We start from the raw sequence: 23,673 nt of genomic DNA, 5'->3' as shown, positions 1-23,673 counted from the left end.
CACTGATGCTCTGCCTGTTTATGGATGTGCCACTGCCCCCCTCCTCTCTTCTCTCTGTCTCTGTCTGTATCCTTGTCGTCATCTTTTTCTGTCTGCCCCTGAGCTCCTCCCTGCCTTCGGTTCCTCTCTGCTCACTGATTGCTCTTCCTCTTGGCATCGAGATAGTGTGCGAGTTACACAAGCGGCCCACCCTGTGCATGACACCAAGGGCCTGACACACACATGCTATGCGAATGCACACAGACACCCACACCTACTGTACCATACCACCCAGCTAATACTCCCACGCCTCTCAGGAAACACTTTCTGACTCAAAGTCGCCCTCACACACACATACACAAACACACACACACTCACATAGAATTAGTTAGATGGATGCGTGAACATGAACATGGTTAGACACAGAAAATGAACACGTATAAATTCTATATATGCACCCAGACACACCACATTCACACAGTGTGTGCCTGCAAACAGGGTGAGCAGCGGCTGCTTGGGAATATGAATGGACTGCTTCGAGTTGTGTATCAGAGGGGTCATCTGCTGCCTTTTCTTCCTGTCCTGTTATGTTGCTTAAAATAAACTTTTACTGCTGTCCCTGTGTGTTCCTGTCTTAGCCCCCAACCCCCCAAAATAACCGCGGCGCATGTAAACGAATACACAAATATAAGCAAGGTTTAATGCAAAAAAAACACAAACAACTGATATAACACTTCAGTACAGCTTAACAGAGTCATACAGAGTCAAATATTGTCATATGTAAGTTAGTTGTATAAAATTATTAAATATTAGATTCATATATTACTCATAGAACATCTGTATACAAGCAATTAATCACATTAGCAGACACCCGTAGAATAGGATACACAAACACACACACACACACACACACACACGATTGTGCACACACACTGTCACCCTCTTTACGCTCACATGCACAAATGGACTTTATTCAAACACTTATGCTACTCATTCTCATAAAATGGCTTGTAGTATCACGCATACACTTAGATTTTAATTAACTTCCGATACAAAGACAACAGGGCTGTTATACTGACACCATATGACACATAAATGAGACATTTTGATATGGGATGATAGTGAGCGACACAGGATCGTCTCTGGCCTTCTCAGACTTCCTACATGGTAGGTATCTGTAGACACTCAGTCTGTTAATAGAGAACTGAAGGAATCCCATAGTGAACAGCACAAAGCATGTCCTCTCTCCTGTTTCGCCCGTCCAAGGTAAGCACACTGATCTTCTACTGGTGGTTAAAAAATCGCAACAGAAACTCACAGCTTTTTTTTCTTTTTCTCTTTTGGATGTCAAAATCAGATCGGGGCTTGGGACAGACAGGCACGGTTCATGCACCCATTTTAGTACCACTCTAGGACACAAAAAACAAGCAAAGCAGCTCCAGAAATGTGGCTGGTGGATGGGTGTAATTGCACTTTTTCTGGCTCAAATGTCCGTGAAATATAAAAAGCATCAAACTACAGGACAGCCTGGTGTAGCGGGGAGACTTAAACTGGAAAAAGGAAGGAAATAAATAATCAGTGAAGCAGGTGTCCTTATATCCTTAGTGTCGTGGCGTATTTAACTCCTGGTTTTTTGTATCTCCTGGTTGTCACTGCTCAGCAGTGTTCCAAGTCACTTTACTCATTTTCCAGTATACAGAGCTTGCGATTGTCACTATGGATCACTGGTAATGTCACTGAGGGTTTTGGCTGCTGTCGAGAGGCACCGATGAGTGTGTGGAGGTGGCGGTGATGGAGTGGGAGGGCTCCAGGGTGGGAGGTGATGGGGAGTTTTTCTTTTGTAGAGGTGAAGGATGCTGGGTTGTGGTGCAGGTCAGGGCTGGTGATGGAAGGGGTTTTAGAGGTATGTGTAGGGGGCAGACGAGTTGGGGAAGGGGTGTGGGGGTGCTCTCAAGAATAGATCAAGCTCTTGAGGAAGCGGGCCGTGCCACGTTTGAAGACGAAGGGACAATCACGCCGCTGGGAAGCGTCTCGAGTCGGAGAGGAAGCCAAACAACGAGAGGAAAAGCGCTCTGATTTTTGCACAGGAAGCCCAATGCACCTCCTGCTCGGGCCAGATAAGAGCGCTGCAGTTCCCAGGGCCAGACCCAGCAGTGGACCCAGGACCCAGGCGAGAGGCCCCCCGTCAGCCTGGCCCAGCCTGGTCCACTGTCCCTGGGCCTCCTCCAGCACGGCGTCAGGCTTGTGGTGGTGCAGCCGGGCTGCAAAGAACAAGGGGCCCAGTGAGGATCCAACCAAAAGTACCAGTCCAAAGAAACACAATCAGCACAGACACTGAAGCTGAACCAGAACAGAGCTTTACAAAGGACCGTGAGGCAGCCAGTTAAGAAGCCAAGTGTAATCTGCAGTGTAATTACTGTGCAAACATGCTTGACTCATTTTTTAGGTCTGCTATAACTTCTGCTGTTCCACTTTGTTGGCAAATACAGTCTTTTTGTTTATTTTATGTTACTTTGTTTATGTAATTACAATACTGCTACAAATCACATTATATTAATGGAATAAAAATGGCTTAAAGTCTAATTATTCATCTAAGTAATGATTAAAAACTGGGCTTTGCCAAATTTCTCACATGTGCAGATTGCATCTGACATCTTACTGTGAAACAAGACAAAGGTGCTGTCACACATACAATAAACGGCAAGAACAAAAGAGCTTACATCACTTGACCTGGATTTACTCTGACAGTGAAGATTGCATACTTTGGCGCTGCCAGGTGGCCTGAAACAATCCTGATGTACATTATGTAGATAACTTTTGGCATATGGGTGAGATTGATTGGCATGGCGCCTTGTGAGAGTGCCAGGGTTAAGGGTCAAGTACAGTTGTGATGTCAGTGTGTCTCAGGGGGCAAAAGAGCGTGGGCAGCTGCTGTGGTGCTCTCAGGTAATACTTAACCTTTCTGACTTGTTCGTAAGGAACACAATACGTGTCTGACCTCCGAGAGCAGCTCAATCAATGTTTCTGCCAAAATGCCTGCTTGGATACTGGCGTGTGTTTAAGGCTGACTGTCCCTTCGCTTTATCGGGCTGGGCCATTTCTCATGAGAACTTTGTATATTGAGTGTGTGTCAGATATAAGAAAAAGCATCACAGGATGCAGTGTGCAATCACAATAATAAACAGGCCTCTCACCCTGCCTCCTGGACAGGAAATTCATTAAATCATAGCGTTTGATTTGGAAACCAACAAATCGTGACTGAGAGCACGGAACTGGCTGCTATTGAAGTGTGTTTTTTTTTCTCTGTCCTTTCAAGTCTGAGATACAACGTGTACTGTGTCTGTGAATGTACCAGGCACACACACACACACACACACACACACACACACACACACACACACACACACACACACACATACATAGGATGCAGATTTGTATGAACTTAAACAAACATATGGAAAGGACACATGGACAGTAAGAGAACAAAAATATGAGAAAAAGCTGCACAATCAAACAAACATGCAAACACTGGCCCAATGAAATGCACACACACACAGACACACACACATTTTCACACATTCCCGCACATGAAAGGCCCCCAAAGGCATCTGTTCTGGTTACAAGAAGGAAACGCTGTCTGAACACACGCAGAAATAGACAAAACATGTCTCATTTTACAACAAAAAAAATCAGACATACACACACACACTCCAATAAGTAACACAAAACAAACATCATTATTTATTCTATGTGCACATGAAGCGTTATAATATTATTAATACTTTTAACCTTGCCTTTTTTACATTTTTGCAGGTTAATTATGCACAGTATGTGAAGTTAATTTAAAAGTGTATTTCTGAGGTGCCAAATTTTAATATAATAAAAGCACTTGAAGCTCTGTATAGCTGTATGGTTTTTATATTTTGCTTGTATTGTTCTTTTGATCAATTATGTGCATACTAGGAAACCAACTATCTTTATTTAAGAATTTATAAAGTATAGAAAATTATAAGTTTTAATGGATTTTATAAATTAGTTTAGTGCTTAGTGCTGGTAAGGTTGTGATGTTTTGGGTACTTACAGGCCTTTAGAAGGACAGGGATGCCAAAGCCACTGGATGTGTGGAGGAGGGACTCCGTGGGATGTGCAGCGCAGGGCTTGTCTGCTCCCCCGTGGTACGGAGCCCGGGTCCTGCAGCAACACCGCTTTCTCCCCTATTTTAGGACTCACTGCGAGACAAGATGATGCCGAGATAACCATGATAAAAAAGTGAGAAGGTTTAATGTCTCTGAGGACAGGACATTTAGAGCTGAAGAAGTATTTTTGTTGTTGTTGTTGTTGTTTCTCACCATTAACCACAAGTGTGAGCGTGAGATTCTGGTAGAGTCTGTGTTCCTGGTTTCGTACGAGGACCGTGTACTTGCCAGCATCCTCTTCTGCAACATCCCGGATAACCAGGGAATTCCCACTCATGTGGTATCTGGAGCATTGCTCTGCTGCAACCGTGCCATCCTTCAGCCTGCCAGGAAAAAAAAAAAAAAATAGACCTCTGAGTAAAGTGGAGAGGAGGGATGTTTCCGAAAAGCTTCAGGTAGTGTGTGAAGGATGAAATAAAGTCGCAGGGAAGGAAATAACTTGGAATACTTAAAGTGCTGATGAGTCATATTTTATTGGGAAGTCATTCCAATCTCTTTCCAAGAAATTAAGGAGTTAGCTGAGATAAACTTCCAGATTAAAGGAGGTAAAGCTTAAATTAAAAAAAACACTCGAGAGGTATGAGCACTAAAGAAGAAGCTCTGAAGTCACAAATGTTGTTAGGTGGACTTAAACTCTGAGGATACAGGAGTATCACTTACCAAATGACTTTTGGGGCCGGGAAAGCTCGCAGTTTGGGAGAGATTTTATAAGATTTCTCTCCTGCTTGCACCGTCATCACCAGTCCGTTTCTGGGTTTCAGGCGGATAAATGGTCGGTCTGAAAATGAGGAAAAAATGTGCATTACGAAAGCTGACGTCAAGGTTTGGAAACCGCTGTGACATTTTGGAGCCGGTGATAAAGAATCCGCTGGTCACAGAAACGTAAAAAAATTAAGCAAGCATGACTGGAATGAGTAATCCGAGCAGATGACAGCCGGTGAATTTCCTGAATGTTGGGATGGTCAGCGGAGGAAACTCACCATAGACAGTAACATTGACTTGTTTGTGCTGCCTTTGATCACCACTGGTGACGCGGCACGTGTAGCGGCCTCGGTCTGAACGCTGGAGCTTCGGGATGGTCAGAATACTGTAGAACAACATTTCTGTTTGATGTTTCACGAGCCTTTTGAAAGTTGAGCCGGTATTGGTACTCTGCAGGATAACACGACAGAAGAGCCATGAGATTAACACTGAAGGGTAATCTTTTGATTGAGTAATGGGAAAGAGTTATACACTTGTTATAAATCAGTAATAACGCCATTAATTACACCCCTAACTAAGAGTATAAAATAAAAGATATTTACCAACCCTAAAGGGGATTTCATTTGCACAGGCAGTGCTTTTGTGTTACTTACATACTTCCACTTATTTTACTCTGAAAAATAAATGTGAATATAATCTCTAAGACGTTTACTTGAGTATAAGATGTAATATGTTTGGCTGATAGACCAAGTAAGGCAGGAAGGTGGTTCTTCCCTATCAAAGGTCATTTGTCGTCTAAACTTGTGCTTCTTTAATCTCCAAAGACTGTAAAATAGCTCTGACCTTTCCAGGGTAGTCCCATGTAAAGTTGACTCTGGTGTTCAACTCGGCAGTGGCAGAGCAGTTCAAGACCAGTCGCCGTCCCTTTAAGGCCTGCGTATGTTCACTGCTGTTCAGACGCACGTCTTTGATTTTATTCACTGAGACAAAAAAAGAGTAGAATATCAGGGATTTTGCACAAAAAACATTGATGCACACATACATGTTTACACGCAATTTATATAGTGGTGGAGAAAGAGCTTGCTGACCTATTCTGTGTACAAAATAGCTGCGTGACTGGTGTCGGACTTCGTCCCCAGTGGTCTGGCAGAAGAAGAGGCCGATGTAAAAGAAGGTGGGAGATCTGATTGTGAAGCCTCGCCTGCTGTTCCAGATAATGTTCCTCTGGTCTGCACTCAAGCTGTGGCTGTGGTACTGTGAAAGAGGCAAGGAGAAAACAACACCCATCACACGTCTGACTGCACCACAGTCTACAGGAAAGAAGCGATGACACAGTTTAACCACACTGAAAAAACAATTGTCATGGCTCAAGATACAAGTCATGGTGATTAACTTTGAAATGTGAACACATGATAAATTACAAATGTGGAAATAACCTAGTTGTACCTATGAGTACAATAACTGTAATTTGTGACTATTTGTCATTTGCAACAGTGACTTTGCTTTGAGGCAGAGGAATATGCCTGCTCCAGAAAACAAGTATGAATTCAGATTATGTATTAGATGTGTAACAGTTTTTGTGTTAAATCAAGCTGAAGTTAGAGTTCAAATAATGTATTTTTTAAAGGTGATAAAAGTCATGGGACATGATAAAAAGCTCCAGAACAGTTGCCAGTGGGATGAAGATGTCGAAAATCAAGCTTTACTTCAGGACTTTAGTCCAAGTCAAGCCTCATTTTGGACGTTTCTCTCAAAGCAATGATTCTAAAGACAAAAGTAGAGGTGCCGGGATCATGTTGGTTCTGCGGTTAGCGCTGTTGATTCACAGCAAGTGGATCCATGCTGTGAGGAGTTTGCATGTTCTCCTTGAGCCCGAGCAGGTTTTTGGTAGCTCCAGTTTCTTCATGCTGTGGTCACGCTGCCAGGCAATCACACAGCAACAACCAAAAGTTTGCTGAACAACAAGAAATTCATGCACGATTTCATTTGAGCTTTTGTTTTCACTTCAATGGACAGAGCAACCTCGGGCTTGGGGGAGATATCCACAAGTCCTCTGGGATGCTGTGCAGTTTCTTTCAGATAAAGACCTCCAGAAGAATGAGGCTGCCTACAATCCCACAGGGTTTGTTTTATAATTCTTGCCTACCTTGTATAACTGAACAACCTTGTTGTTTTCTTGGAAGTCGCTACAAGGAAATGTTTACTAGAGTTTCTGTGACATGGTGGAAGCCTCCCACCCTCTCCCAAGGGAACAGGTAGAGCCCTCCTCCACCAGCATCACACACAAACAGTTTCCCCTCTTGTGCACCCCTGATGTGAACTGGTTGATATCCCCCCTCCCAGAGTGATGTGACCCCCCCTGAGACAGTACTGAGCTCTTCCTTCTCCTGTCCCAGGCCTTTAAAATAGATACTTCCTCACTTCTTTCTCTTCTGAACTCATTGACACCCAGCCCGTGAGCCCTAGCACCCTGTGTGCCATTCTTACTCCAGTGCCTATGCTGAGAATCGGTGAAAATGAAGAAAAAAGTGGAGGGAAAAGGGGAGGAGCAAAAGAGTCAGAGGAGCCAGGATATGAAAAACGTGACTCCAGTCCATCTCCTCGCATCCTGTTACTACAGGATATAGACATTTTGACTGGAACCCCTGGTCGACCCCGTGATCCCGCACCTCCCGGTCACTTTCACGGCTAGAGCGAGAGAGCAGAACCTCCTGCGCATTGTTCTTCTCGAGAAGGGTCATACTAGACAAGCAGGCAAAGTGCAAAGTCCTTCCAGGAAAAAAACACTCCAGTGACAAGCGAGTGGGTTCCAGGTTACGACCAGAAACTGGAGGGGAAGAGGAGGGATATCAAGGAAGAAGAGGACAGCTATTTTTAGAATAATTACCTTAGCTGATCCAAGCACCGAGATGTAGGCAGGACAAATGTGGATGTGACATGGACGGCTTAGTTTGTCCAAGTTTTTTTGGACTTCCTGTGTTCTAAATCACGAGAATCTAAAATTCCTTCATATTTCTCATGTTCTTTTGTCAGTGTGTCAGTGCTTTGGATGTGCTGGTCCAAACAGAGAATATCTAAAGAACTATTTCTTACTTTGGCATTAAAGTCTGCTTCAGCCACTGACCTCCACAAATGCAGATGGAGGGAAATTAAAGGGCTTAACAAAGAGTGGATGGATGAACATGACATTTGCATGATGAAAGGTGTAGTTGACTTAAATAAAGATAAATCCATGCTGCTGCTGCTGCTGGCCTAATTTTACACACTTTCTAATCTGTGTCTTTACTGTAAGTGCAGTACTAAACTGTTGAGTTTGCTTTTACTCTTCAATGTATTCTTAGTGTTTTGTGCATCCAAAAGCAGAATAACCAACACTTACTTAGCCTTCTTTCACTGTCTTGACCTGAGCCAGTTCTGTATGTTTTATAACTTGTTGACTGTAGATGTCATTTTCCAATAGTGACGCACAAACTGTCATTTTAATGACGAATGCTCCTGATTAAAGAGAATAGACTCTACTTTGATCTATTGGGGCCAACGGTAGCTACCTCTGCTTCCTCCACCAGGCTGTCCAGCTGTTTAAAGCATCAGTTGGAGGAAGTTGGCAGCCAGTGTTCCTACTACAAGAAGTAGAGGGTGAGATGTGGGAAGTGGTGCTGGCCAGTGGCCAGTGGGGCACTCCAGACCCCATGTCCTGTCTCCAGAGGTAAAAACAGTGCCAACAGTGGTTCCCAGTAAAAGCCCTCAAAAACAGGTAGAGCTTGTTAAAGACATGAGCAGGCAATCACGTTTGATTAACCTGCAAAGAGTTTCGGTTTGCACTTTTACTCTGTCTGCTCTCCCCCTCAGCACTCGAGCGCCAACACTCACAAACATATCCGCACACACTTTCACACATATCCGCAGACGGACACAAACAAACGGACACACACGCCACAGTGCAATGGCTGCCAAGATAAGAACAATGTGGCGAATGATCTGGACAGGGAGACATGACTGAACACTGTATCGCGTGCATATGTGAGGCCTGATGGAAAAAACTGGGCAAAGCAACGGTGATGTGCAGAGAGCGGAACGTGAGCGATTGAGCGAAGAAGGACAAAGTGTGACACGAGTGCCCAAACACAATCAGAACATGGATCGTGATGCAGAGCAGGTTTCTGCAACCATGCACGGTGCATTAAATTTAAAAGGTGTTCAATCACTTGATAGATAAAACACATCTGCTGCACAAACCTTTACTAGTTCTGTGGTGACGTTGGGGCTGGTGACCCGGCAGGGGATGACCAGTGGCTCCTTTTCCTTCATGTACAACACGTCTGTGCTCATTTTTGCATCCTCCACGAATAGCTGCTGGCTGTCTGAAACCCAAACACTGCGGTCAGGGACACATATTGTACAATATTAAGTGTGTAAAATAAATGCATGAATAAAGAGTCTTTCCTGAAGATATATGATATGTTAAAAAAATATTGGGGGAGTTAAGGTTAAAATTATGCATTAGCAGAGTGGCTCCTTTGTGGCTACCTGTCTGTTAAATCTAGCAGAAAATCTGGACCTTTTGTTCCTGGTTTTGTTCTTGACTGGCTAGCATTCATTTCATATTGCATTCTGGTCCCATTAATGATGCATGTATAAAGTGAAAGACAGGCCCGTAAATAAATTTCCAAACAAGCTGTTGCATCACTCCTCTTACTGTTTCCACATTTTTAGATCCCTTTCGTCATTTTGGGCCAACTTTTAAAGCCATGCACACATATAGAAACTGCCTCTTTGCACAAGACACACCCACACACACAAACACACTTCCAATATCAGTCTCAACAACAACAAACAAAAGCAAACAGACACACACTCCTAAACATTCACTGAATACCCATTCAGCAAATGACTGTAGTCAACGATAAACACTCAGATTGTTTGGAGGCAATCAAACGGCTTCTCTGTGTTTTCTCGACTACTGTAAGAGCGCTGTGCCATTCAAAGGTGTGGGTGTTGCTCGCTGTATTGTTTGTGACCGTAGGGTGTTATTCAAGGAAAGCAAATCTCTGAACATTCAAACAAAAGTACCCCAAGGACTAGTAGACTGGAGGCTTCCTTCTTCTGCTTTGATTCCTAATAGAGAAGTCGGGGAGGGAGGCAAATGTCTGAGCAGAGCCGCAGGCCAAGTCTGACGCTTAATGGACATGGTGACCTGAGCGATTGATGGCTCCCGAGGGTCCTGTTGGCTAAACAGTAATGTGCCCTGTGACCCTGGCTTCCAGCCCAGCTCTGTGCCTCATAATTGCGCAGACTGAGCAATTATGCGTCACCTTCCAGGACAGGGAGGAGCTGGCTGGGCAGACATCATGCCTCCTCTGCCCCTGGATACCACTGAGCTACTGCCCTTCATCTTATCCTTCTCAGCTCTTCACAAACACACACACAAACACACACACAAACACACACCGCCCTGCCGCCACCTTGTAGAGACACAGCAACATTCCCTCCCAGCACACCCCCTTCGAGCCCTTCCCCTCCTTCCCAAAGCACAGGATGCTTCAAGCAAGGCTGAGCAGAGCAGATAAGGCTGATGCCCTGGGAAACTCTGCCCGGGCCTGAGCCTTTCAGCAGCTGGGCTATTCCTGGCCTCGAAGTAGCACGTAAACGAAAAAAAAAAAAAAAAAAAAAAAAGAAGAAGAATTTATATATAGACAAAAAGGAGGTAGGCCTGGGATGAGAAAAGGAGGAGGCAGGGGAGGAGGGCAGTGAAACTGTGCCAGAGTCATCTAGAAGGATGTGTTGTTAGGACAAACAGTGTTTAGATATAATTGGCTCACTGGCATTGGTCTGTATTTAGCGCCCACTGCATCCTGTTTAACCTGACAATACAAACAATACACATGGCAGGGTGAATGAGTGAAGGGCTTCTCAATGAGCGGGCTAAAAACAGCTATTAAAAAAAATAACGCAGAAAAGAAAAAAGTGCCCGGGGTAGCAGTGTCTTACCTGTGACATAAACGTAGATGGATGTCTGTTTATGGGGTTTGTCCTGGTACCGGCAGCGGAACAGGCCAGTGTGCTGGGCCTGGATGCCGCTGACTTTCACCTGGCTGCAGTAATGCTTGCTCGTCCTTCCACAGCGAGATTCATTCACTTCCACCTGATCTCTGTCCAAGCCTGCTGGGAACGTCCAGGTCAGCTGCCAGCGACCCCTGGTCAACAGTTACAGCGAGTTGGTAACCCTCTACAGCTTACATCACTGTAACTGTATCCCTTTATCCAAAGATGATTTCAACATGTGTGTGGAAGATGAAGATATATATTGGACTCTAATGGACTTATAATACAATACAATCTCATTCTGTTTTAGCTGCACGTGGTAAGCGTGCAATAACACGTAATAATAGGTGCTTGTAATTAATTTAGAAAAAGGATCACGACTAAATGTTGAAGAAATTCTTTCAATGGAAAAACTGACTCATGCTTTTAAGCTGCTGTATGAGATGCACAAACTGGAGAGGAAAGAATGAGGAACAAGAAGTAGAGGGAAAAAGATGCAAGGTGCTTGCACAACAACTGAAGATGGTTTATTTTTATTCAGCGGAGTTCTAGTGTTTATTTAAGAGTTTCTGGTAATTCTGTGCCTTCATTGAGAGATTTCTTTAAGAAGATATCAGTCATGGTGACTGTCTCATTCAATCCCAACCCAGGTTCAGCCCCTTTATCCAAAATACAGTTGCCTGGCTCAGATCTCTCTACCAAAATCCTTCTAAGTCTTAGCAGTCTTAGCAGCAAAACACTTCTGGATACTTATTTGGGCAGTTAGTTAAAAACGTTATCCAAACTGACTTTAATTTCAGTGGCTATCAGCACATAAACACTGCATGCATAGAACACATTTTAAAAAGCTTTTTTCCTCCAGGAAGTTACACTTCTACCACCATCTTTACTGAAAAATTGAATAACAGATTTTAAATCAGGATGTTTCCGCCTCTACCTGAAACTCACCTGCAGTTGAGTGTTAGCATCTGGTTAGCATCCAGGACCAGCTGCCGAGATCTGACATCCAGGAGAGGGACGCTGAACCTCCCCTTCTGATCTTTATCTGCAGAGGTCAGAGCGCGGAAAGGATGAGCAAATTTATAGAAACAGTTCAACACCCAATGACCCGTAGTGTGGTTTTCTTATAGCAAGTATCTATCAACCTATGGACCTCTCCAGAGAGGTTAGAGGTCAAGGAGAACCTATAAATGTCAAAGTGAAAGGGGTACATCTGGACTGAGTTTGTAGACTCTGCTTAACTCCTTAATTCGGGTGTAGAGACAAGTGTCCATGTGATTGGGACGTACACAGTGAAAATACCTTTTCGATCACTTTTAGGGAAATCCTGGAAGATAACACACTTCCTGTAAGGTATGCCAACCACTCTGGGTGATTCCCACCTCCACAGCACGTCCTCCATCAGCATCTCTGACCCTGCTCACATCTCCTCGCTAAACCCACTTAAGAAGTTTTGTGGAAATGCGTAAGCAGTGTCCCTCTTGTTTATCAAATAAAGGCATTTCTCCACTTCATCGCTGAGGTTTATTAATGACAGATAAAGACTGTCCACCCTTCCTTCCTCAAAACAACAGAGGAAACATCATTCAGGGAAGCCCGTCCTTCACTCGGACTGCTCCTCGCACAGCAGCTCAGAAAGAACCACCTCCACTGATCTGTGAGCAGTTAAACTGCTGCTAGGGCAGTTAGCGAATTTATCACTTAAATCCATTATTACCTTTCATTGTCAGCATCATTGTTCCCAGTGGATGCCCCATTGAGCACATCTAGTATTACTCACACTGCTAACACTTCCTATGCTACTTCCTTGGGTTTCACAGGAGGCAGTAAATACACACACACAGGCAGGAGAATGGAAGATGGAGGGGGGAGTCAAGGATCTCCTCCAGCTTTTCAACAAGCTGTTTAAACAAGTGTCTAATTAGCACACTCTCTGTGTTATTAGGTAAAGGGGAAAGCATTTCGCAATCCTAACTACAATATCACTGCTGTTACCAGGAATTACTGTGGTTAGTTTCCACAAAGGCTCATTACTTATAAAAATCCCTTTCACTGACGCACCAGGAAATCTAAAACAAACACCTGAGGGCAATGAAATATTTCAGGTGCCATGAACAGAAACATACAGTGCATACTAAGGTGAAATTCAGACAAATTAATGAGGACATAGTAAACTCTTTGAGCTGAAATTTAGATCACTGCAATAAATCTCAGGAGCATGAAGATTTAGAGAGGTCCAATCTAAAATAGTCTCTCCAATAATTCTGATTAATATATTGTATTGAAGGTAACAGTGACAGTGGGGTGTGAATAAATGAAGAAGAAAGTTTGTTCTGTGTAAGAAGGTGATTTTCAGAACGGCTGATTATGCATTATATTTTATATTATGTATTAATCATTTTTATTATGTATTTTCTGCAGTTATTCTGGACTGATTCACGTTATTTGTCACATTCAGTTGAATAAATAGTGATGCAGAATATTTTTTTATACTTCTTCCTTTCTCTGTATTACACTGCTATATATGTACATATGGATTAAGTACAGGTATGCATGTAATTGCGTGTTTTACTTGTCATGCAGCAGGAAATAATCGGTGGAGTTTGCTTTTTGTTTCAGTTAGAGATTTAAAACAAACGTCGTGATTCATTTGGAAAATGAAAAACACAATTTTAAAGAGTAATAGCACATAAACAGTCGAGTATTACTATAATAGGTGATGTAATAAGTCGTTACACTTGTAGAACATCTTTTAAAATTCACCTTATGCAAAATAAAACAATAAGTTCATAACGTAACGCACGATTTGATTTGCCAGTTTCGCTAAATATGTACAATGACAATAAAGGGTGATTCTACTCTATTCTATTTTGCACCTGTAGAAGCGTCATCTTTTATTCCTTGAACTGCTTCCACTGGACTCCATAAAAGCAACCTGCCGGTTGTTTGAGCAATGAGCACAGATTCACATAGTTTACTGCTCAGAGGAGATTTTTTGACCCCTCATCCATTTATATTATTGACAAGCTCACTAGCCTCAGGAAACAACGCCTGCGCGCATCCATTCAATAGGGGCCATGCGCGCAAGGAGCCGGGCCACAGGGGTCCCGGTTATCCAAACAAGTGTCCGGGTGGGATATGGCGCTTATCATCCTCAGCGCGCACACACAGTGCAAAAGGTTCACAGCTTCAGACACGCAGCCACAGCGGCGACACAACAAGCCGATAAATGAGGAGCGGCAGCGCAATAATTAAGGGGGATTAGCTGTCCGTCTGTTGTTTTCTACCTTGATCACTTGAAATACTTCTTTTTGTCATCCGAGCGTCAGGTTTACAAGAAATAACAACCATGAAGTCAGACATAAAATACCTACGTTGGTTCACGGCGTCAGATTTTGGCTCTAATTAACTAGCTATTAAAAACAAGTTTCGTTGAGTGGAATAAATTAGCGCAGGTCTGTATAAATTAGCAGTTATCCTTGCGGCACGCACTCTGTGCGCCCGTAACATCTGCAAAACTGACCCCGTTACTTACCTTTTGCTAGAACACCATAAAATCCACACAGCACGGAGATGAGAATAATATTCATCATGTCTGGAGACTCCGAAGCAGCTTTGCGCTTTCAAATAAAATAACGCATGAAAGAAGTTGTATTCCTGCTGTGGATCCTTTTCCCCCCTTCTTTTTTTTCTCTCTCCACCGGACTACAAACGCAGCACAGCGCGGTTGACTGCTGCGCTCTGAGCTGAGGGTCACCGAATGGGAGACAGTTTCCTGAGTTTAGCTGCGGGAGATCACGCAACAGGACACCGCGCTTGAGCTCCAGTGCAACTTTTTCCCATCGTTTCGGATTGTGGTGCGGCTTTATACTGTTCCCACAGTGCACCCACCGGATAGACGGCTTCCGTTACGTCCAGTGACACACCCAGCGCGCGCAACAGCGGTCCCCTTTCAGCTGTCCCTTGTAGTAAAACCTGCTAAATGTTATATTTTTCTAATATAAGAAAAAACAAAACTCTGTTTCCTCAGATTTTTCACACTTCGGATTGGACATTCACTTTTTGGTCCTAAGCCAAGAGTCTACATGCGCTATTTTCTATCGGGACATTTACGCTTCACTGGAGAGGATGCGCACTGATCAGCTGCTTGCGTATATCTTGTCAGTACCCAGGGCTGGTAAACGGGATGATCAGCACGTAGGCATTGGTAAACGAATAGTGCACTGATCGACATTTTAAAAAAACACGTGCTCTGCGGAAGATGCCAAACATTCCACTACTGGAGAAAATCTGGTCTCACCACTAAAGGAAAGTCACTCACGTTTCCTTCAAACTGTAGTACAGGTGCCTTTCAGTAAAACAAACAAACAAAACAAAAACAAAAGAAATTAATTATTTCTGAAGCAATAGGAATTTTCAAAATGAAAATCAGGGGACTGAAACAGCAAACTTCATTGATTTATCTTAACAGCAAAGCAAATACAGAAATTTATGTTTTAAGACATACGAAAAACAAAGCAAAACGATGGTTCTGCATTGATAATGTGTCTTTAATATAAAGGGAAATGGATTATTCAACAATGATGTAAATTGCATTTTTTTATTCTTCAGGGGATATTGTACATGGCACACTGTAATGGCACAGCTTGTCCACTGGATGGTGGGTGAGCTGAATGAGGATGGAGAAATCGACCTTAGGTCTGGTAATGGTAATCTTACTGGGTCCTCAGGTTCAATGTGTAGGCTTTTTATAGGACATAAAGTATAAAAGTGGCACCCTTAAGATAAATTAAATCACAGTAAAACTGAAAAGCACCTACTATGGATGGACTGTTCTCTTATCTACAGTTACAGCATATACCGCACATAAAGCTATGACTGTGTGATATACAAATGCACAGACGTACACATACAGTACAAGAACAACTCTTAAACTCAGAGTGAGCTGTGAACACATCCAGTAGCATACAGTACACGGGGTAATGCAAATGAGTACAAAAATACAGGATTACATGTATTGTTCGAGAAAGGACTCTTTTCACAATAAGACTGCATGCAGCACAGGACATGGTTTGTTTCTGCAGTGAACAATGTAGCTGTGAATGGAAAAACAGGAAGTAATTGGCAACATTTACACGCACAGGATAATGTAGCCCACCTCAGATCTGCTCTGAAACCTGATGCCTACCAGCCTGTGTGATTGCAACAGGCTGGTGTTTGGTGCCAAATGTGAAGACTTTTACAGGGAACTTCACCAAATTAAAAAAAAACAAAAAACAAAAAAACAGCCTCTTGACAGCTTGGGAATACATGTGTAATGGATAAGGCAGGTTGCAGGCTGTAGAGCCTTCCACAGCTCTAGAGCGAGCAGTGCAATGTATGTAGCTGGACTAGTTTCTTGAGTGACATTGTTTGTCTTGGATTCCAGTGTTAACGTTTAAATGCAGCAAGCCAAAACAAGTGAATCGGTAATCAGCTTAAGATCAGATTTTTTTTTTTCTTTTTGTCCATGCAACATTGCTGCCGTTGTTTGAGGAATATGAGGAAGCAGGAAGGTTTGGAACAGGGATGATGCCCCCACTGGCCCAATGCCTTGGACACACTGCCAAAAACTGACTCATTGTGTTGCCATCCGTCATGACGACAATCTGAAGACAGACTTCAGGTCTGAAACCTTCTTCCTGTGCGTTAGCTCTGTCGTGTAGTTCACGTGAGTAAGACGTTTGATTGGTCAGACCTGTCCTTTGGTCTGCTGACGAATCCAGTCGGTGAATTTGACCACCTGCGTGTAGACGCCGGGGCGGTTCTGTCTGGCACAGCCCTCGCCCCAGCTCACGATCCCTGCCAGGAACCACCGCCTGCCTCGCTCCAGACACACTAATGGACCCCCAGAGTCACCCTGAGGACACACACACATCGATAAGCATGTAGACACAAACATAAAGATCATAAAGACGAAGCAGTCAAAAAATCCTCCAGTGCATTTTATATCTGCTCATAACTTTTAAGCTTCAACACCTGAGGATTAGACAACACAGAGGATGGTAACTAGCTGTTGATGCTGTCACAAACATTAGCAACTTTGATACTCTTACATTTACTTTATCAGATAAGTGGCTAACTAAATACTTGCAAACATCGGGTATTTCCTAAATGCCTTCATCAGGGAATGATGTCTGTTTCTTTGATGCAGCTGTTTTATGAGTTATAGCATACTGCTAACAAGCTCCCTACTATAAGTTACTTCCTGTCTCAGACAGACTGAGCCTGAAAGTCTGTCACTCAAGCTTTTTGAGAAGACGTTCATTATTAGTAATTTTAAGTGAAACGACTCTTTAAACAGCCCAGTTTAAAAAGCACCATAGTGAAGCTCAGATCTGCTGTATGTATTATTTTATTTGATCTTTGATGATTCTCAGATAAAAAAGAAGTTTGTAATGAAGTGAAAATCAGGTAAGGGTAGCATGACAGATGTTTACTTTGATTCCACAAACGCTATGGATGAGTAAATAATGGATAATAGGTACTGATTTCTAAATAAAAGGACATGAAAAACTTAAGTTTATTCTATTATATTAAACTTCAGCATATTTCTAACTAACTAGGGAGCTCAGTCTCCTTCTCTTGACAACACTTTTTTAAAGATGTCACACATTTTAGGGTCAGCTTGTCATGGTCCGCGGCTCGGCGCTGAGGCGTTGAGGATGCGATTTCAGAGAAACCACCTATCATCCCATTCCGGCGATCATCAGGAGGACGATCCCAGTCCATCAGTCGTCATTCTCCGTCCGGACGTGCTTCACCCCCTGTCCTCCTGCCCACCTGGTTTCAGAGAAACCACCTATCATCCTCTCCGTCTCCCTGGAATCCGCCCCACCCCTCCCTCCGATCGTCCACGGTCCGGCCCCGATCGTAAGATAAATTGCTCTACCCCTGTTATATACCGTTATCTCCCTGCTCTCCAGTAACTCTCTCCCCTTTCTGTTGCAGCCTCCCACGGTCCCGATCACAGCGTCCCCGTGTCGTTTATTTCCCGGTCTCTTCTGTTCAGCGCTAAAGCAGCGTGTTCCCTTTGGTTATTCCGGGTCACCTTTAGTTAAAAAATAAAGTTTGTTTCGTGTGCATTTCTGCGTATTGTGTTTGCTTTCGGGTCTAGCTTGCGTGTTAGAACTACGGTTCTTGACACAACTTGAAAGAAAGGCAGACATGAAGTGTAAAAGTGAGGTCAGAGGTCAAATGTGACATGATATTTGGATGCAAACTGTAATGTGATATTTAGAATCTCCATATACACGAACAGGCTCTATCAACAAACTAAACTTCAGCTCATGTTAGCGTTTGCTGAAATTACTGTCATTAATCGTAAATCACAATAATAAAGTTTTTACAGAAAAATATATGTATGCTGTTGGCAATTTAAATACATGGACTTCGTTGTGTGTGTACAAAAAATGCTTATACTTCTAAAATTGTGGAGGTGAAATTGTGACACTCACCACAAACATGAAAGTTCCTGTAAAACCCTGACAGCTGTGTAGCTTTTCTGCAGAGACTAAATAATTATCAGCACTGATTATCTGATGATGACATGAGGAATGATGCTGTTAGATAAGGCATCTGAAAAATAACTAGCCTAGGTCTACTTTAGTGAAACCAATTCTCTAATATTTCTATCTCGTGAGCACCATTTTATTTGTTTTCACGTCAGAAGTGGTTAGTTGGCTAAATAGAGGATTCTTTACACAGGAAATCATAGGAAGCAGCGTGTTATAAGCAAAAAGACACTGAGAAAGCAAATTTCTCTTGTGTGGTTTAGATAAGATTTCTTGGAAATACTCCAAGAAAGTATCTTAAACCATTTGTGGTTAAGACTAAAAGGAAAGTTTAGAAATTTCTTAAGAAACCAGTACGTTTTCCATAAAATCCATACACACTCACTTGACATGCATCCACACCTCCCAGCAGATTCCCAGCACACAGCATCCTGGGAGTGACGGCGTCATCATACAGCTTGTTGCAGGTGCTTCTATTTATGATCTTCACTGAGGCCTCTTGTAGGCGAGAGGCTAATTCACCTACAACCCACAGAAACGGTCAAAGTTTCCAGTAAAATTCAGTAAAATTTGCATATTTTTATTCAATAATGAGTGCTTACCATCCTCCATAAGAACTCCCCACCCTGTGACATAGCAGCTGGTCCCCGTGGTGAAAGTGTGAGAGGAGGAGGGGACGCACACAGGCTGCACCAAGTCACTGAAAAAAACAGGTGCGCTGAGCTCGAGGAGGGCGATGTCATAATCAGACGTGAACTGGTCATACTGTGGGTGGAGGAGGATGCGGCGGATCGGTCTGGTGGCTGCTCCTTGGTTTCCCGTGGTCATCACACGCATTCCCATGTATGCACGCCACGCACGTGCATCTGAGTATCTGGGAAACACTGTGCTTAAATACAGTGCTTACATATGAATCATCAACATAGGTTCTCTGTAGTTTTCTTACTTAATGGCATCAGAGTCCTGGAAACAATGAGCAGCAGAGATAAGCCAGCGGTTTGAGACCAGCGTGGCTCCACAGACATGCCCGTAGCGATCCATCTGGAGGCTGACCTGCCATGGCCATGACCCAGCTACGGCGTCACTCCCTCCCACTATCTTGGTGCGTTTTTTGGGCCTGGTTCCACAGCCTGAGGAATGGAAAAGGAAACACATATGAAAATATTAGAGCCTGTATTTTAATGAGCAAGTACAAAGGTATGAGGTGCGGTACTTGAGCAATTACTGTACCACAGCGCAGCTCATCAGAGCCATCGTAGCAGTCTTTAACGCCGTCACACTCCGGGTTGGCCTTACTGACACACTTCCCATTGGCACATTTGTAGGAGGATGAGGAGCAGCCTTTAACATCTAAAGAGAACGAATGTCGTAATATTATTTTTTAAGAGCACACTGTTGCACTAAACCATAACTGTGACATCATAAGCACTCACATGCTCTGGTGCAGTTGAGCTCATCGCTGCGGTCTTTGCAGTCAATGACACCATCACACACAGACGACTTAGACAAACACACCTTGTTGGGACAGACGTGGTAACATTTACCTCCTGAAAAGCAAACAGAAGGCAGCATGAAACACATGACCGAAGCAAACACTGACATGTGAAGGTATTAAAAGAGCGGCGGTGTTTTGTGCTCACCACAGCCGCCCTCCTCACTGCTGTCCGCACAAATGCTCTGACTGACACACTGGCTTTGAGGTTTGCACTGGTTGTTCCCACACAACAGTTCCCCTGGCTTGCAGGATGCTAAAGGTTTGACAAAGAGCACAAACAAATGTGGGTCTAAGCCAAGGTTTGTGTCTATGTCTGCATCAAGATGTATAAACACAATTCAAACCAGAGATCCCAACACAAAGAATACAAGATTAAGCGTGTGAGGACAGCACACAGGACTTAGGCAACAATACTTACAGCATTTAGCCTCGTCCCGTCCGTCTGAGCAGTCCTTCACTCCATCGCACACCTTCTTCAGAGGGATGCAGCGACTATCTCCACAGCGAAACTGGCGAGGGCACGCTAACGATAGACAGCAAAGAAATTTTTAAAAACCACAAAAACATAAATTAGAGGAAGAACTCAAACCAACCAAATGATAATGAAATAACAACACTGTGTGTGGTAACAAGAGATGGGAACTTTTTAGGAGTTTACAGGGGATGAAACTAAATTTTACATTATGCAATCAGGACCACTTCAGATATTTACAACCAAGGAATTTTTATGATAGTGAAGGAAAGCCCAGTGTAAATCTGGACAAAAATAACGTAATTACAACCATAGTAGGGATCTCTAAGAAATAAAGAGTAATATCTACATTATACCAACAGCCAATGTAGAGGAAAGGGAATACACCACTTTATGTTGAACAGAAAAGATAAAATAAAACCAGCAACTGCGTCATCTTGTAGTTAGAGAGAAAATTGTGGGAAGATGTTAAAAAGATTCTTTGTCACCCCCAAAACTATCTGTAAACCATTCTCATGTCATTTGGCTCTGGCCTGGCATTTCTCATTTTTAGGTTATTGTCAGAATTCTTGGTTATGACATACTGAGGTCACATATGTTGTTGTCTTTGTGAATAAGGCAGGAATTACTGTGTCAAAAGTAGACATCATGAGTACAATCTGGTACAAACAGGACCCAACAGCACAAGACGAACAGCTGAAAATGATGAGTGGAATATAGGCTATGGAGCAACTGACTCATAAGACTTCAAGTGGAACAGATGGAGAAAAATTGATGAAACTGACCATGTTTACATGTCAGTCACAGGGTGAGGACCGAAATATTGATGCCAGAGTAACGAACTGTAGAGACGAAGCAATCCAGATTGCTGATGCATTGATTTTTAGTGATTTTTGATGGTTTGTTTTCCATTAAAAAAATTAAAAATTATGTTACGTTAAAATTTGATCTAAAAATACCTAAAGGACCTTTCTTTCAAGAATAAACTAGCAGTTTTGGGGGAAAAGCTGTCCTAGCATTTTACTATTAAAAAGGAGTTGTTGTTTTTTTTGTCTGTGTCTAAATAAAGGAAATCCTCACAATGACTTTGCAACAGTAGAGTGAAAGCATTCAGTTTCACTTACTGCCCTCTGGGGCGAAGGCTCGGTATAGCAAGTAGAAGCCCTTGTTGGTGAGAGATTCATCAGAGTGGAAGTGGAGGGTGAGAGGAGAAGAGTAGACTCGCTTTTTGCTGCTGTCTGAGACTGGATTGCACAGTCTGGAGATACAGTAAAACGAGGAGTTTCACTTTCAACCCTTAAGCATGCTCCAAAACATGGAGATAAAACACACCAGGAGTTATAATCAACTTACTTCACTCCTCCGATGTCCAGCCAGTCCTTCTCACAGCCGTCTGATGATGGAGAATCCTGAATGTCCATTGTCACGATAGTTACGGAGATCAGGTATCCTGGCAATGGCACCTGAGGAAGTAACCAGAGATGATTAAGGAAAGTATTGCGATGCTGGAATGTCAACAGGCTACGGAAGAATATTCCATTGTTTCCTAACACGTGCACACACTCTGTGTATGTACACAAACATTTTTATGTAGCTCACCCTCAGTGTCCAAATGCAGTCTATATTCGGAGGATAATAGGAAGGGTAGTAGGGTGAGGAAATAGAGCCATTCCAGGAGGAAATTGACCCTCCACAACCTGCCCAGGAAGATGGTGACGCAGATAAGTGCACAAAGTACACACGTATGTAATTACGTGTGCAATTCAAAATGAAATTAGATTTTTATTTTTTTTGTGTGAGAGCACTCAGACCTGCTTTTGGGATGGCCTGGAAGTAAGCTTTAAAGATGGCTCCATCCCTCTGTCTGCTGAAAGAGAACGTGACTAGCATCACATTCCCAGAGGATGTCAGTTTCATAACCGGAGATGAGCCTGAAATTGGCAGCCCACACCACCTGCGGCAGACACACGCATCATTTTTAGAGACGGAACCAAGTTAAATGAATAAAAATAAATGTTACTTATCAGTTACTACTGCGTGTACACAAATATCAAAGCTTGTAAAATGCTCTTTACCTGGCGATTATCTTGTTCTGTAAAGGAAGTAAGAAGTCATATGCAGAAAGCTTGTGAGCGGTGCAGCTTCCTGATGTGGCGCCATGAAGGGTGAGGACGACCAATCGAACCACGTGACCCGATGGCACACGAAGTCTCCACTGGTAGTATGGCTTCTTGGGACTCACAAGGCTCAGGGTGCGGTTGTTACCATATTTGGCATAGAGGTCAAAGGACATGGCTAGACAGTGGAAATGATAATGATGCTGATGTTGTGAGTCAGATTAGATCTCTCTCACACACACACTTCCAGAGAAGAGCAAAGCATACTATTTATACAGTTAGTGCACATTTTTAAGCTCCTTTACAAAGCAACTCCACCTTTCCTGCTTTGTCTGACTTAATCAGTGTCGTATCTGATGTCTGCACTTGTGCTCTGCCCCTTCTGGTTTTCTGTGTACTTGCATGGAAAGGCAGGGAATTCTCAGAAATGTTTGACTCACCAAAACAGACTTAGGAGTATTAAAGTGTCAAGCCAGAAGAGTACTGTCCTCACCTTGGAAGCCAAGCTGCCATTTCCCGCCCTGGATACTATTTGGATTTTTGATTTTGTCAGATCTTTCATCTGGATCAAAGTCATCAGGGTCCAAACCTAAAAAGAAACAAATCAAGCATCAAAAATCTAAAACATGGGTACAATATTAGGTATTTATGAAAGTCTAACTAAGTTACTTCTGTTTAAAAGAAAATCAGTTTGCAGTAAAAGTACTGTATCTACCCAGTAAGTGAAGTATGTCATCATCTTGCTGCATAAAGTAGCGTTGCTCGTTGCGGCTTTCCCGCTGAATCTTGTTGCTGCCGGGAAGCCGCCGCTGCAGCCTCTCTGGGCCGGAGGTCTGAATTTCCATCGCAACATTGTCTGGGGCAGAGAATTTACTCCAGTAGAAGACAGTGAGCCCTTCTGCTCCTTCACTATCACACACAGAGGTTAGATCTCAGCGTGCTGATGTTATGCACGTTCTTGGCATGCAAGAACGGTTGCAACACACAAGCAGATTTTGTTTAGGTGTAGCATACCTGAAGGCAGTAATTCCTGAGCGTACGTGGTAAGGGCTCCACGGAGAGGACTTGTAGAGGTCTGAGAACTGTGTTTAAAAAAAATAAAGGTGTGGGGGGGGTG

The 23,673-nt window shown here is 43.2% G+C and overlaps 2 protein-coding genes across 3 annotated transcripts in view; both read right to left on the bottom strand.

Annotated features, from left to right (window-relative positions):
- Positions 1-14,740, bottom strand: part of flt1 (fms related receptor tyrosine kinase 1) — a 40,379-nt gene extending 25,639 nt beyond the window's left edge. Inside the window, exons 1-11 of one of the 2 annotated variants that reach the window (XM_031739174.2) lie at positions 14,455-14,740; positions 11,868-11,964; positions 10,866-11,071; positions 9,114-9,238; positions 5,966-6,131; positions 5,721-5,857; positions 5,156-5,327; positions 4,836-4,953; positions 4,329-4,498; positions 4,061-4,208; positions 660-2,240 (exon numbers count right to left, since the gene is read on the bottom strand). In XM_031739174.2, coding sequence (XP_031595034.1) covers positions 2,216-2,240; positions 4,061-4,208; positions 4,329-4,498; positions 4,836-4,953; positions 5,156-5,327; positions 5,721-5,857; positions 5,966-6,131; positions 9,114-9,238; positions 10,866-11,071; positions 11,868-11,964; positions 14,455-14,512 — 1,422 coding nt within the window. In that variant the 5' untranslated portion in view covers positions 14,513-14,740 and the 3' untranslated portion in view covers positions 660-2,215. Of the gene's footprint in view, positions 1-659; positions 2,241-4,060; positions 4,209-4,328; positions 4,499-4,835; positions 4,954-5,155; positions 5,328-5,720; positions 5,858-5,965; positions 6,132-9,113; positions 9,239-10,865; positions 11,072-11,867; positions 11,965-14,454 lie in introns of those variants that run through there. The other variant, XM_031739173.2, reaches the window with a different exon arrangement.
- Positions 14,741-15,471: 731 nt separating this feature from the next.
- Positions 15,472-23,635, bottom strand: LOC116319765 (suppressor of tumorigenicity 14 protein). Its single transcript, XM_039617142.1, has 16 exons — positions 23,571-23,635; positions 23,272-23,460; positions 23,050-23,145; positions 22,515-22,734; positions 22,251-22,393; positions 22,039-22,136; positions 21,793-21,902; positions 21,564-21,697; positions 20,386-20,490; positions 20,113-20,220; positions 19,906-20,019; positions 19,703-19,822; positions 19,419-19,602; positions 19,075-19,346; positions 18,858-18,994; positions 15,472-16,818 (listed from the first exon to the last, which is right to left on the bottom strand). Exons 2-16 carry the CDS (start codon positions 23,399-23,401, stop codon positions 16,651-16,653), a joined length of 2,139 nt encoding a protein of 712 aa, XP_039473076.1. The 5' UTR covers positions 23,402-23,460; positions 23,571-23,635; the 3' UTR covers positions 15,472-16,650.
- Between the last annotated feature and the right edge of the window lie 38 nt (positions 23,636-23,673).

Source organism: Oreochromis aureus, linkage group 9, assembly GCF_013358895.1.
Source record: "Oreochromis aureus strain Israel breed Guangdong linkage group 9, ZZ_aureus, whole genome shotgun sequence".
NCBI lineage: Eukaryota > Metazoa > Chordata > Actinopteri > Cichliformes > Cichlidae > Oreochromis > Oreochromis aureus.
Note: the sequence above shows the minus strand (reverse complement) of the source record. Positions and strands in the feature narration are given on the sequence as shown.